Source organism: Eimeria mitis, genomic scaffold, assembly GCF_000499745.2.
Source record: "Eimeria mitis Houghton genomic scaffold, Emh_scaff106, whole genome shotgun sequence".
NCBI classification, from domain to species: domain Eukaryota; phylum Apicomplexa; class Conoidasida; order Eucoccidiorida; family Eimeriidae; genus Eimeria; species Eimeria mitis.
In genome coordinates, this window is record NW_013567358.1 from 1 (window position 1) to 13,359 (window position 13,359).

At 50.1% G+C, this 13,359-nt stretch overlaps 3 protein-coding genes across 3 annotated transcripts; 2 read left to right on the forward strand and 1 right to left on the reverse strand.

The window, feature by feature from the left end:
* Positions 1-742: 742 nt before the first annotated feature.
* On the forward strand, positions 743-2,749 carry EMH_0079020 (uncharacterized protein; the record flags this gene model as incomplete). Its single annotated transcript, XM_013494166.1, has 1 exon — positions 743-2,749. One exon carries the CDS (start codon positions 743-745, stop codon positions 2,747-2,749), a length of 2,007 nt encoding a protein of 668 aa, XP_013349620.1.
* Positions 2,750-5,899: 3,150 nt separating this feature from the next.
* Positions 5,900-7,801, forward strand: EMH_0079130 (uncharacterized protein; the record flags this gene model as incomplete). The annotated part of the gene is made up of 1 exon (XM_013494167.1): positions 5,900-7,801. The coding sequence occupies one exon, from the start codon at positions 5,900-5,902 to the stop codon at positions 7,799-7,801; it is 1,902 nt and encodes a 633-aa protein (XP_013349621.1).
* Positions 7,802-11,163: 3,362 nt separating this feature from the next.
* On the reverse strand, positions 11,164-13,089 carry EMH_0079240 (uncharacterized protein; the record flags this gene model as incomplete). The annotated part of the gene is made up of 1 exon (XM_013494168.1): positions 11,164-13,089. The coding sequence occupies one exon, from the start codon at positions 13,087-13,089 to the stop codon at positions 11,164-11,166; it is 1,926 nt and encodes a 641-aa protein (XP_013349622.1).
* Positions 13,090-13,359: the final 270 nt, after the last annotated feature.

Sequence of the window (13,359 nt, forward strand, 5' to 3'; positions counted from 1 at the left end):
TCAGTTGAACAGCTGCGGCTGAACAGAACTAGGCAATGGTTGCACACCTCCCTTTAGCGCAAGTCAGAACAACCCCAGCCCCGCTCGTTCCCGGCTTGTTGGTTTGATACTGGGGTCGAAGCGGCATCCCCTGCTAAGTGACCACATCAATGTCATAATCCTGTAACTCCCAATTTTGTTACATTTTCTTGATTCTCAGTCCTCGAGCTCCAGCCAATGCAGTGCAGCCCTTCCGGGTTGCTGTGGTCAGTCCCCAACATACATCCCTCACACCTCGTCTCCATTGGCGGATTCTTACCACTTTGTAGCGAGCTATCTACTTCCTTGTTTTCTATTCCTGATTCAACTTTTCTACCGTGATGTCCAACTTCCTTTCCAGCTCAGCACAACTTCGATATGATAATTCCACTCGGGACGATCATCGGTTGCTCGGCTTGCTCAGACACGGGAGGCGCTCCGAGACTCGATGAATAGTTATGGTCCATATAGAACGCCTGTTTTCCTTTTTTTTCAGTTTGTTTACAGCCGTTAAGGATCCCCATTGAAGCCAAATTGCGTCGTTGTATTCCCCTTGCTGATGGTACAGCAGATCTCCGTGCCGGATGTTTCTCGTCACCAAGTATGCGACCTGAAATCCGTTCGTTCTTACTGTCCTCCTCATCAGTTGTACATTTGCCAGTGAAAAATGGGGGGGAAGCTTATAGCGGGGGCACTCTGGGCCTGCTTTGTACTCCACACACAAATGTTGGCAACGACGGAGGCAGGTCTGGCGGTGGCCGACGATGAAAACCGGTGGCTCTCTACAGGCACGTTGACTATGGCTGAACCAGCTGACAGTCACGGTATCTTCAACGCGGGGACAAGCCTTGACGCACTTGATGGACACATAGAGCATCAGTCAACAGCGGAACTGAGACCAATCAGCAGTTCAGCCACTCCCGATGTGCCATGCCCCAAGCCGGAACGAAGGCTTGTGCGCATATCATCTCTCACAAAAGGTCTTGGTGCTTTCCTGACGCTTTCCTTGTGTGTGTGGTTTTTGAGTGCTGGTAAGAAGCCACGACCAGTATCAAGCGAAGGAGCATCTGAGCCTTCCGATGATATAACAGGGAAAGGATTCTCTACGCAAAGCGGCAGCCTCGCAATCACGCCGCTTGTTGGCAGTCAGTCGGAAGAGCTGAGGAGGCTGCAGCGAGTGCAAATGCTCCTTCCGTCGGCATCTCGGCTCGCTGCTGCAATAGGCACACCTGAGGCTCAGAAACTTCTGGGCAGTGCGCAGAAAGCCTCCACTGAGGCACGGCTTGCAGCAAAATCTGTTTTAGACGGTAAGCGCCTGACGGTGTCTCTTAACAGTGCTGTGGACGCCTTGCGCAGCCTCCACCAAGTTGCCCTCCAGCAGGCAAAGGCACTCGTGCAGGATGGGGCAGATATCCCTGTTTTTTCTCTAATAGAATCGGAAGAAGTTGAAGACTCAGTGAAGAACGAAGTGGATCATGTCATCGAAGGGCAGAGTGTACTCCCCTACATGGTATACTTGCGTACCGTGCAAGAGAGTGTGATTGACATATCTCGACGGTTTGAAGACGCTCGGAAACGTCTCTTGGCAGAGACCGAATTTTCGGATGAAAGGGACGAGCAGATGCTGGTTTCTGCCGCTACGGAGCTCGAATGGCTGCTTTCACTAAGTGAAAGAAAGAGACAGGCCGTTCGGAGAGCAACAACTTTGAAGGGCTGCGCAATTTCTGGTGTACGGGTACACCTGAAGTGCCTTGTTGAAGAGTGGACTCGAACTATTCAAGGGAATGCGGAACTATTGCACGCTTATGTTGATTTGGTCTCCAGCGGTATAGAAGCATCCTTCGAGGATTACAGCCCGGCGGACCTTGCTGTGGAGGATACTAGCACCGTTTGCACTCTAAGAAGAAAACTCGCCAAGGTCAAGGAGCTGCTGAGTGAAATGCGCAGAGCGAAGGAGGCTGTGCATACGAGCCAGTCAGTGGGGAGCTCTGTAGCTGCTTTTAAAAGGGCCGAGCAATTACAGGGAGAGGCAAAGGACCTGCTGGATGATTGTTGGGAAACAACGAAGCTTTTGCCTCCACCGAAAAGCGAGCTGAGCCCCAGCGATGTCGCCGTGTTGGGGCGAACAGCCAAAAAACTCCAGATCGTTACAGAAGAACACAATGCTGCAGTAGGTGATAGTTTATCTGTTGTTTACCGCAGATGTTCGGATGCCCTACAAAAAGGCAGCACGGGGGAGGAGAGTGCCAAGTATATTAACCCTTCAGTGGCTGAGCAGCTCCGTGCAGAAGCATTGGCGACTGAGGGAAAGTTGGCCTTGCATTACCAAGAGGTACAAGAAGCTGTTGCAAAGCTGCAAAATGCAGGAGAGCTAACGGATGCACTAATTCTGCTTGAGGACTTGGAAGGCCATATACCAGTTTTTGTGGAGTGCAACAAACGTGCGGTATTGTTGGTACTGGAGACCTACCTCCAGACCCTTCTAGAGGAGGATATTCGAGCTAGCGTGAAGACCGCTGCGCGTACCTTCTCGAGTAAGTTGATCCTGACAGGGCCGAACAGAATGCACTTTGAGAAGCTTCGAGGGCGCTTCAACAAGGCCAAAACAGCGGTTAACAAGGCAACAACTTTAACCGAGGCAGCACAAGCTGCAGCAAAAGTCAGAATGCATGCCGACGCACTAAGCGATTTTGCAAGTATTCAATGGAGAGGTCGGCTAGAGCCGCCTTGAGAGTTTTTGCATTCGCTCCCATGATTCGTCGAGAACAAATGGGCATATACGCCAAGGTCGACACAGGTACCCTCAAATTCGCATCCGATGCAAACGGCGGGAACTTCATCCGAGAATGCCACAAATCCAGTTTGGCGGCGATGTCACCTCAGCTTTGTTTTAGTTAGAACTTTCTTGCCTGTAAACAACTGAAGATTCCATTTTCACTCTGGGGGGTTGCTGCTGCTTCTTCCTCCCATACTGTGAATTCCATGATAGTCAATGCTGCTCTCTCCATTCCGCGGCAGTCAGAAAGACGGCGAGCGCTTTTTTTCACTAGGTCTGCTGCTGCTCTTGACCCTCATGCACGCCGCCGAGCACTACAAACAAGCAGTTGCTTTGGCTTCGCTTTTCCAGGTCATAGAACAGGAGCGGCTCGTGCTCTGCATAGGGGCTACGCTGCCCCCAAGACAACAGGTTTTTGAATATAAATATCTCCGGGTGGCATTCGCCACTACTTTCTGTGTTGCAGCAACACGTGGAATTGATGCAGTTATTTTTGCCGCCTCATGGGCCTCTACGTATCGGCTATACACCACAATGCTGCTCACATGGAAGTGAGAGTCAGATGCTGAGCGTCACTGCGTCATGCACGGATAAAAGCTTTATGTTTTTTGCATTGCAGCACAATTTACAATGCACTTGAATGCCGCCAATGTTACGAGGAAGCATATACGCTGTCATAGCTATCATCGTCTGCCGGCTCGTCATCAGAGCCGACACGGTAGTATTAGCTGATTCGCGTGCCAATAGGCAATATAGCATGTGTCTACAATGAAGCGGACTGTCTGTATTCTGGTCGTGAGAAAGCACCGGTCTGCAGCCTTGGCGGCGGTGATTCGGGACAGCTCCACAACGGATTTTTGCGAGTGCGTGCCAGGAACTTGACGAGCTGGACCACTTGAAGCAGCCATGTACGCTTGGAAGCAGCCACGCAGCTAGAGTGTTGGACGCACTGTAGCCAATTATGAGGTGAGCAGCTCGCTTCCCCAGGGGAATGGCATGATATGCTCATATCAGTTGCCTCTCGTTTTGCTGAGCACTGGTAGGTGTCTCATGGATGCACGCAAAGGTGTTTTGTGGACACATGCACAGACTGGCATTTGCAATACTCACCATTACCCAACACGTAGCTTCTCGCATTACAGCAGCACAGCCCTGTCCATTCGCCCACAGTGGACCCTTCGCTTCATCGTTGTATCTTCCTCGGTAAAACTGAAAGGGGTCCTATGTTATGTAAAGTTATAGGTATGATTGCATAATCTAAGGAGAACGGAAGGGTAACCGCTATCGGAACAGAAACCATTTACATTGACTCCTGAAAAATTGGAATGCTGAGCCACGGGAAGACAACATATAAAACGATGCTTAGGTTATCCTCTTCCTCCTTGGAGTTGAAAAACGCTGCCTGCGAAGTTTTATAGTGGAGAATTCGTGTTGGCATGGCGCCGAGGTATAAAATAGCACAGCCGTCCTGCATTTCCCGCCAGTTTACAGGCTTTCCCCGTCTCCGTGAAATTATCCCCCACTATCTATTCTCTCTTCTGTGCACTGCTTACTCACGTACCATACAGCGCTCCGGTCGATCATGTCTACACTGGTAATGCCATAAGCCACACCTCAAGACTGAGGTGAAATCCCGGTGCAGAGTGTCAACCCATAATTGACTATATTTGAGGATCGTTTGCATACGCGGAAAGATATGATTCTGCCTTCTCTGAACAGTGCCGAGCACTCCACCCCAAACAGACGTCCCCCGAACGGCCCCTGTCTCAATACTCAAAGGGCGATTAGTTGTGATTCGCATCTTAATTCCTGACTGCCATTTGATGAAGAGTGCTGAATACAAAGAAAAACGTTATAACGGCCGCCTGTCACCTAGGCCTGTAAGCTGTAATACAGTAGCCGACAGAAACTGCCCATTTGCAGTGTCTGTATCCTTGATATCGGCAGTACGCACAAGACTACTGACACTGAGTCCCCAAGTTCCTAATACGCACGCACTGTCATGAGAAAATTGAACAGCTGTGTGCATATTCTGAAAGCGCTCATGCAACGAGAGCCCTCGATCATATTTGTTGACCGTCGCGAGTTGCAAGGGCGCCAAAATACTTCAGTTCCCTAAAAGCAGCTGACCTCCCTCCCATATCTCCAGGCGCCCGGGGTGCAGAGAGTCAGTGACTGAAGTTGCGGGAGACGCGTCGGCCTGGCATGCTGCACCGCCTCTCGCAGGAGAGCCCCGCATGCAAGCACAACCAACCTTTTGTTTCTGCATGTGTTAACTCCGTAGGCACTTGCTGAACATTTAGATTTGCTTGCAGGCAGCCTACCCAGTCCAAATTTCAAGTGAACCTCCCTCTGCTACTTTCGGAGAAGCTATGCTACGGTTTGGTACAGAAGATGTTAGCTAGAGCGTCTTATCCGAGGACTGTCGCTAGCTGCGTTGTCAAAATGCTTGAAAAAAGCGTTGGCAACTGACCCCCTATCCAGTCAGCAGGCATCATGGGAGCGGCAGCCAAGGGCCTTCATTATTGAGCTCCGAGAGCTCGAAAATCGATCAGGTACTTCGGCTGAACCGGTTGCTGTTGCACAGCATCGCTACTGCACACGCGACCCGTGAAGTAAGCATTTTGCAATTATTACAAGCTATTATATAGTGAAGTATAAAATGTACAGTAAACGCTACAATTCTACATCTATGTTCTTCATATTGACTGTTAGGTTCTGCAACGCATGCAAGTGTTTCTGCACTGGGTCTTTGGCCCGCGCACAGGTAGCGTCGGGGGTATACCATTCTTGGAACGTTGCAATAGCAACCCTTCCAAAACAAACGAATTAAATAAATGCAGAATGTGGTAAGGGACGTGGCCTTACGGCCACAACAGGCCAGTGGATGCTCGATTCGTCGGAATGCACCCGCGATGGAGCCCTAACGATCCTGAACAATTATCGTGCNCGCTTGAGCGCAGCTTTTACGTCTAATGTTCGTAGTGCATGGCTGAATGGCGGGGGACAATGCAGAGATCTATAAGGGTACTATTGCGCCGCGTGTGTCTCGCTCTTCTCCAATGGGCCATCGCAGTTAACACAGGGGGCCTCACCTGGGCGTCTATGCATGAGAAGGACTGGCTGTCTTCTGGCACTGCCTTAGAGGTGAAGGAGACGGAGTATGGAGGTGGCGAACATAATCAGGATGCTTCGCTCGCCGACGCAGGCTTGCGAATTTCGAATAGAAGTATCGATGGGGGGACTAATGGAAGGCCCTCTCCCCTATCGAAAGGCAGCTATTTCCACGCATCAACAATGATAGGCAGTGTGGCAATTTCCCTGTTTCTATTGCACATTGTTCTTTTTAGGGCAGGCAAGTGGCGACAATCAGAGCTAATGGAGCAAACTTATACGGACGATGGTGCATTGGACGAACAAACAGGCACACTACCTCTGGATCCGCAGATAGAAGAGACACGGATGCGACTGAAGGAAGTAGCAAAATTGCTTCCCTCAGCGGCTCGGCTTGCCTCATCCATAGGCTCAGTTGAAGCCCAGAGATTGTTGGCAACCTTACAAGAAAGTCTCAAGCCAGGAGGGATAGCTAGTGGAGATCCTGTGGACAAAGACACGATAAAAACGCGATTTGATCTTGCTCTGGAGGCGTTGCGCGGTCTGTACCGTGCCGCGATCCTTGAGAGTGAAGTGCTTGCGAGGACTGACTGGGATACCCTTGCACTTCCCTTTCCTGCTTCATATGAAGAGCAAGGAAACCTCCTCTTTCTGTTGCGAGACGCTGGCGGGCAACAGGTGAGCGCGTTCCTCGAGTACCTTATCTCGGTTAATAAAAGTATTGTGGATTTATCGTTGCGTCTTAGTGATATCCAATATAAGATGTCTGCTACACCTGTGCTAGAAGATGAAGACGATGGAGAGCTGTTGGTATATGCTGCAAGGCAGCTTGAGCTGATGCGCTCTCTAAGTGATAGAATATTCCAGTTAAGTGATAGAGCACGCAAGTTGTCAGTAGGCGCCGCATACGGTGTCAAGTTAATCTTGCTTCATGCGATAGAAGAGTCAATGTGGAAACTTCAGGGGACGTTGGAAGTAGCTCAGGCTCACACTTCTTTGATGCGTGATTATCAGAGCTCAACTATGCATGATGGTGACCAGAATGCATCACAAGTGGAGGATAGGGGTCGCTTAAACTCCCTCGTGAACCGGCTCAGAGAAGTCGAAACGCTGCGGGAGAAACTTGGCAAGGAGTTGAAGATTGTGAAATCGATTGTAACTATTGAAGCTGCCGTAGCTGGGCACGGAAGAGCGGCTGTGCTAGTAGAAGAAGCTGAGGCTGTGCTGTCTCATTGCTGGGCGTTAGCACAAGAACTTACTATCCGTTCCCAGCTTGATGATGACGAGGTTGCACGGTTAACGTCTATGGCCGGAAATGTGGGGCGTCGCGCTGAAACAAAACTAACTAGCGTACGTGAAATCCTGTCTCGTGTCCAGGAGAGGTGCAGTGCCACTATCTCCCGCAGCACTACGACGCCAGGAAGCCAGCATATCAGCCCCCTTTTGACAACTGGCCAGCTGGAGACGGCAAAGGAGATTGGGAAAGCAGCAAAGAAGCGAGCCAAGACAGCCATGGCGTTTAGACAGGCCCCGAAGGAGGCAGAGCAAGCCCTGGAATCCCTTAGGCTTGCGGCAGAAAGTGCAGTCCATCTTGTAGTGCTGAACAAGAGAGCACTGCTTCTCCTGCTGACTGGAGAGTTGCAAAGCCTTATCGAAGAAGACGTTGAAGATTGCGTGCAAGCCGTCGCATCCGTAAGTTCGAGGAAATCAGGGCTCCAAGAGGAGGACAAACATGCGCTAGTTGAAATTAAATCGCATTTCGACGAAGCTTTGAAGGCTCTCAAAGAGGCAAAGACATTCGAAGAAGTAGCGAAGACTGCAGTATTCCTTCGAAAGCACGCCCAGTCAGCAGAAGCTTTTCTAGGGGAATCCGAGATAGATCAATCGAGGTAGTAACGACCTCAAGCATCTGTTAGCTTGGTACGAATTATATGCTGATTCTCAAGCTGTGCGCTTGTCTTGTGGGGTCCAACCAGCGGTACCCTACCAAAGAGTATGAAGCTACGCATGATGATGTAGCTGAAGCTTGCCGGTCTTTCAACCTTCGTACCCCGGTCGACAACACCGGGATTTTTCATTGCAACAACATTGTTTGCTGCTGTGTTAAGAGACAATGCTGAGCGCACCATCAACGGCTAATTGAGTGGTAACCAGCGCAGCATATTTCTTTGTTGCTAAGGCGAAGATTTTGCCCAAGTTACACTTGTTTACGAGACAAAACACTGAAGGCACGTTGACATATTGGTTACGCTAAGTACTAGGCGTGAGTGGGCCGCACTTTGCATTGTTCTAGTAGGCATTCACGCATGTAGCTTTGCTGCAATATATCACGACTTGAAAGGCTTCCCCCCAGATACTCCCACTGGATCATAGCATTCTTTGATATCGTGTCTGCACGTGTTGTTTCACTTGCATATTCTGATATAGCGGGCTTTATACTGTTCAGAGGATGGCATAGCCCTTCGCTAGGTGAGTTTGTTGTCGGCACGATGGTTGGGCGCGCACTCTGATACAAAGATCAACTGATGAACCAAGCGTTATTTGCCCATAAGCAAACAAATACGTTGTCATTGAGGCAGGCGTGCCGGAGGTTGCTGTTCTTAACTTCACCCTGCTCTACAGCCTCAGCTATTATGCGCGCTTCCGTATGAGCTCATCAGCAGGTAGTGATCCAGAAATGATGCCCACAGGAGCCAGGAGCTCGACAAAGTGAATCAACGACCGGGGAATTTACAGACTGCCCGGAGGCGTGCGTACACTTCAAAAAATGTTGTATCCTTCGTATAAGCTTCGCTATAGAAGGACAAGATTCATCAGCTGTTAAGTAGACGAGGGCTACGTGCCGGATACTGAAAAGTTCGTTGGAGTGAAGGTATAGGAACAAGCGACCTCGTCAATGCATGCAGCCAAATTTGGTCAGTATATACAAAACGCAACATATAGGATGTGTACATGTGTTCTACGGCGCTACAAGGCGGCTCAGGCTACCTGACGCTCGCCCCTAATCCTTCCTGGTGCTCCCTAGTTAACGGTTGAACTTCACGCGGCTCATATATTCAGCCTTTTCCGCAGGCTCTAAGAATAGACTCATGCAACTCCACTGAGTGGCCTGGTCGCGTTCCTGCAGCACAGAGAGGTTTCATAAACTACGATGTTCTAGATAACAATTCTGCTAGCTGTCCACTATCGTCGCAGGCCTCAACCTAGTTTCAAGAAGCATAATATAATTTTGTCTGCTTGGCGGAGCCCCATGGCTCTTTACTGTGAAGCAGCATCTCGCACGACCAGCGCGACTTTGGTGCCATTTTCCCCAGCCCCATAAAGCTCACAAGATTAATGGAAACAGTGTTTACTCTAATATCACAAGTTCCAGAGACAACATGAGCAACAGGATTGTGCATATTCCCTAGTTGTAAACATGGCATTTGCCACACATGCTAGCTTCTGCAAGGGCTCCAAACAATTCTCATATTGTGGCACTGAGCGGCTTGGGTGCAAAACTACCTAAGAAATCAGTACTTCACACGACAGTTTTCAACTTACCTCAGCATCTTACAACCATATTTTGCACCGCGATAAGCTTCTCCCGAGGGCACGGAAACAGCAAGACGGGGTATCCGGCGCCTAATGCAGTAGAACTAGACTCCCGAATTTCGCACATGTGCAGCATCGCGCAATCTCCCATACGTAGTTCACACAAGTGGTGTACTGCCCTGAGCTGGAGTGCTGATATTTTATGTAGTATCGACTGGGGATCTTGCAATACTTCCTGACTTGGAAATGGGCAACAGTTGTCCAACCATCCTAAAACATTGCTAATTATGCTAATTATGGGCAAGCGCTGCTCCTCCACCCCACTAAGCGTGCTCTCTCATTCAGAAGGGAGAGTTCCTGTTGGCATCTTGGCGCAGTGCTCTAAGAAATTGCGCCATTCGAAATTATCGGCTGTCTCCTCTACAACAAACAGGGCAAAACGGCCACCGACGAGCTAGTGCCCGATATCACCTTCATCTCTTTTCCAGTGTACTCCGCTTCAGGGGTCCAGCGTACCCCTCGTCGGGGTCATCGGACACTTTGTCCAAATTTTTTTTGCTTCGAGCACAACTCCAGCGGATCGCTTGCGTCGATTTGGCCTCCGAAATTAAAGTCAAATGCGCTTTCATCGTCCCCACTTTATTCTGATACCATTCGCTTGTTATTTTACAGACAAGTTTTGCCCCTCCGCGCAGACACTGTCACGGGCGATGACAGCCAAAACTCCCACACAACAAACCCCCGAAGAGTTCCCCGGCTAAAGTCAGCGGCACTAGCCGGTGCCTCTCATAAAAAGCAACTGGATCTGAAGCTCGATAATGGGCAGCTAGGCAAACGACTTGCACACTGGGCTAGCCCTGCAATGAATGTGTGGGCTGCCTCCTGCGTGGCAACCGATACCCAGTGAAAGAAGCTGCAAAATTCTGCAGAAGCTTCAGTGTGTACTGCATTTATGCTTGTGTATCATAATGAGGCGGAACAAGCATCTGCGCATAGCGCAACTGCGCACTTAAAAAGAGCTCAGACGCAGCCCCTTAGCAACCTACGCTGGTTAATGGATTACGATTCTCTGTCGCAGAGGCACTAGGAATCCTGGCCTATTTACAAGTAAAGATGCTCTATTTAACTGCTGCGTCACGTGGATATTTCTACCTAGAATCGCCAGAAGGGCACCGTACAGCTACTTTCAATGCTGACTGCTGATGTTCTGGTGGTCGACGAGCATAGTAACATCCTAGATGGGGCGTCAAGCTGAAAACAAGATATCCCAGTTTCTGTACATGAGTCTTTTACTGCTTGGAGGGAAGAAAACGCGTCGGCTTTGTCTTCCTGCTGCAGTACCTCCAGCCAGGCAATTTCCACTGAGCAGGGGACAACATTTAAATATCATACGCTTCAGAAACACTTTGACATTGCGCATGCTTCCCAAACGATTGGAAATGCGAAACCTGGGAAGGAGTTCTGGGCATGTAAGAACATATAATGCAGAGCCGAAGGCAACAGCGCACTGCATCGAACTGAAATGACGAGCAAACACGCGTACAGATGCAGACGATAAAGCAGACAGTCAGGGCAGGAGAGTTTCTCCGAAAGGATCTACGTTACGCAAGTTTGCAGTGCTGACTCTCCATCACATGGCGAGCAGAAAGATCAGTCAACGAGACTACCAATCAGTGCTTCACACTTTACAGCCTCAATGAGCAAGTGAAAGGTAGCATGGCTTAATGATGGTGCGGCGGCCCCCTCCGCTTGTTTAGTAAGCTTTCCATTGCCTCTGCTTTTTCCCGCATCCTTGCCGCTGCTTCTATAGCTCCTTTTATTGTGGTTGCCTTCCTAGCTGACTCCTTGGCCGCGTCGAAGCTAGCCTCAAGATCCTCTAACACACCTCGTTCAGAACGTGAAAGTGTTGAGCGACTTGAAGAGGCGCGTTCAGCGATCTCTATGTTGGATTGGATATCCATGTTCAGCAGCTTCAACAAGCAATTATCCAGCATAAGCATATAAAGCTTGCTGGTCAGCGTCACCATAGGGATGACAGTGGCTGTAGCCTTTTGCACTTGACTTACCAAGTGCTTTGTCTCGCGCAACCCATGCAGCGCCTCCAGCAATGATTTGATCTCAGAATAGTACTTTTCAGCCTTTGCATAGGTTTCCTCTCCACTTTTCAAGAGACTGGCAGACAAGATTGTATTAAGATGAGCGGGTGGGGTGTCTGAAGCCTCAGGGGAACCCTGAAGCCCTGTTTTTGTTGTTTGTAAGTTGCGCAGCGCTACTCGCAAGCTCGCCATTTCTTGGACGGCGCGCCAATTGGCTTTAAGGGCCACATCCTTCAGCATGTTGGATATTCTGGGATCTAAACATTCCTCTGGATGGCGATGGTCAAGAGCTAAAGTCCAACATTTCACCAATAGATCGTCTGCCTGGGCTTCTAAGTCATCAGCATTCCTGCTTGCTGACAGTATGTCACTCAAAGTTATATGTGGATCAGGGGATTGCAGAATATTCCGCAACTTAACCAGCACAGCCTCCGCCGATGCAAGCTTTTCAGAAAGCGAAGGCAGTCGACTGCTCTGCTTCGGGTCAGCAACCTGTGTTTCTTTGTCGCGGTTGGCTCCGTTGTCTCCTTCCGCTGCAGCCATAAGCGCCCTCGCAATACCCAACTGGCTCTCAAGATGCAGCAAACGAGCTTCGCGCAGTCCATAAATATGTGCTTTTATGGCGAACAACATACTTGTTTCCATTTGGAATGCCGTATCCACAGTGCGTGCCTTTTTGTTTGCCAGATCCTTCAGCCACTCAACTTTATTCGCAAGAGAGATCAGCGACTCCCCACTCATTTCATCTACAAATCTAGGTACTGAGGAAAGTTCGCCCCGGGCTTCACCGAACTGTCGACACATATTTGATATGCTTCGGTCAAGTAGACGCAAATAATCGACGAATAGAAGCGCATCCTCCGCTTCCCTATCCTCAATGGTGGATAGTAGCGCTAAAGCCTCTTCTTTTGAATCCACCATAGAGAATGTTCGGCTTTCTGCTCCATTCTTTGCCAGCCCTTCTGCGTGCGTAGCGGCAGTTTGGTGCAGTCTGCGTAGGGTCTCCAATGCCCGATCAAGCCGGTCGCTCGGCTTTCGCCTATCCAGTAGTGTGTCATCGAACTGGTCTTCCGGGTCGACATATTCTTTAACAGCGGCCAGTAATCTCTGGGCGTCGCTCGAGTCAACGGCCGAGGCGAGCCGCGATGCTGATGGAAGAAGCCTTTGCAACTCTTCTAGCCGCCTTTCTGCCTCTGTCTTCTGGGTTGCTGAAGGTGACTTGTCTGTCGCTCTATCCTCTCGCATGGAAACACCCGCTTCCCCTGTTGCATCCGAAGGTATTCTTGAATCTTTCTTTGTAGGCAGATCCGCCTTCGGTCCTGCGCGCCGCTGCACGCCTGCTCTCACCAAAAACAAGCAAAGTAATAGCGCTAGGGCCGCCCCTAGCCCCGTGGCCACCGCCGTCCTTCGGTAGCCTTTCACTTTAGATTTAGGCAAATGATTCTTGGCTGCAACTTCAACATCGGTTCCTGCCATGCCCAGTGTTCGAGCATCATCTGGAACTGCATCAATCGCCTCCAGGCTCGAGTCGAGGAAGGATGCGCTCTGCATTGAGTCATGGTCTCTATCGCCTGACTCACTTGCAAGGGAAGCACCAATTGAGAGCCATGCACGTGAGGAGGATACCCCTATGGAAGCCTGTACCGCTGGCACACAGAGAGCATGACGCAGCAAGAGGAGCAACCAGCAGACCCGCCATCCCGCCCGCTCCTTCATCTTCTGCAACTATCCATCAGAACAACTCCATGAACGAACATGGCAAGGCTATAAAGGGCAAGTCGAGCCACAAACTACCCAGGAACGCAGGCCCGGGCAAACCGC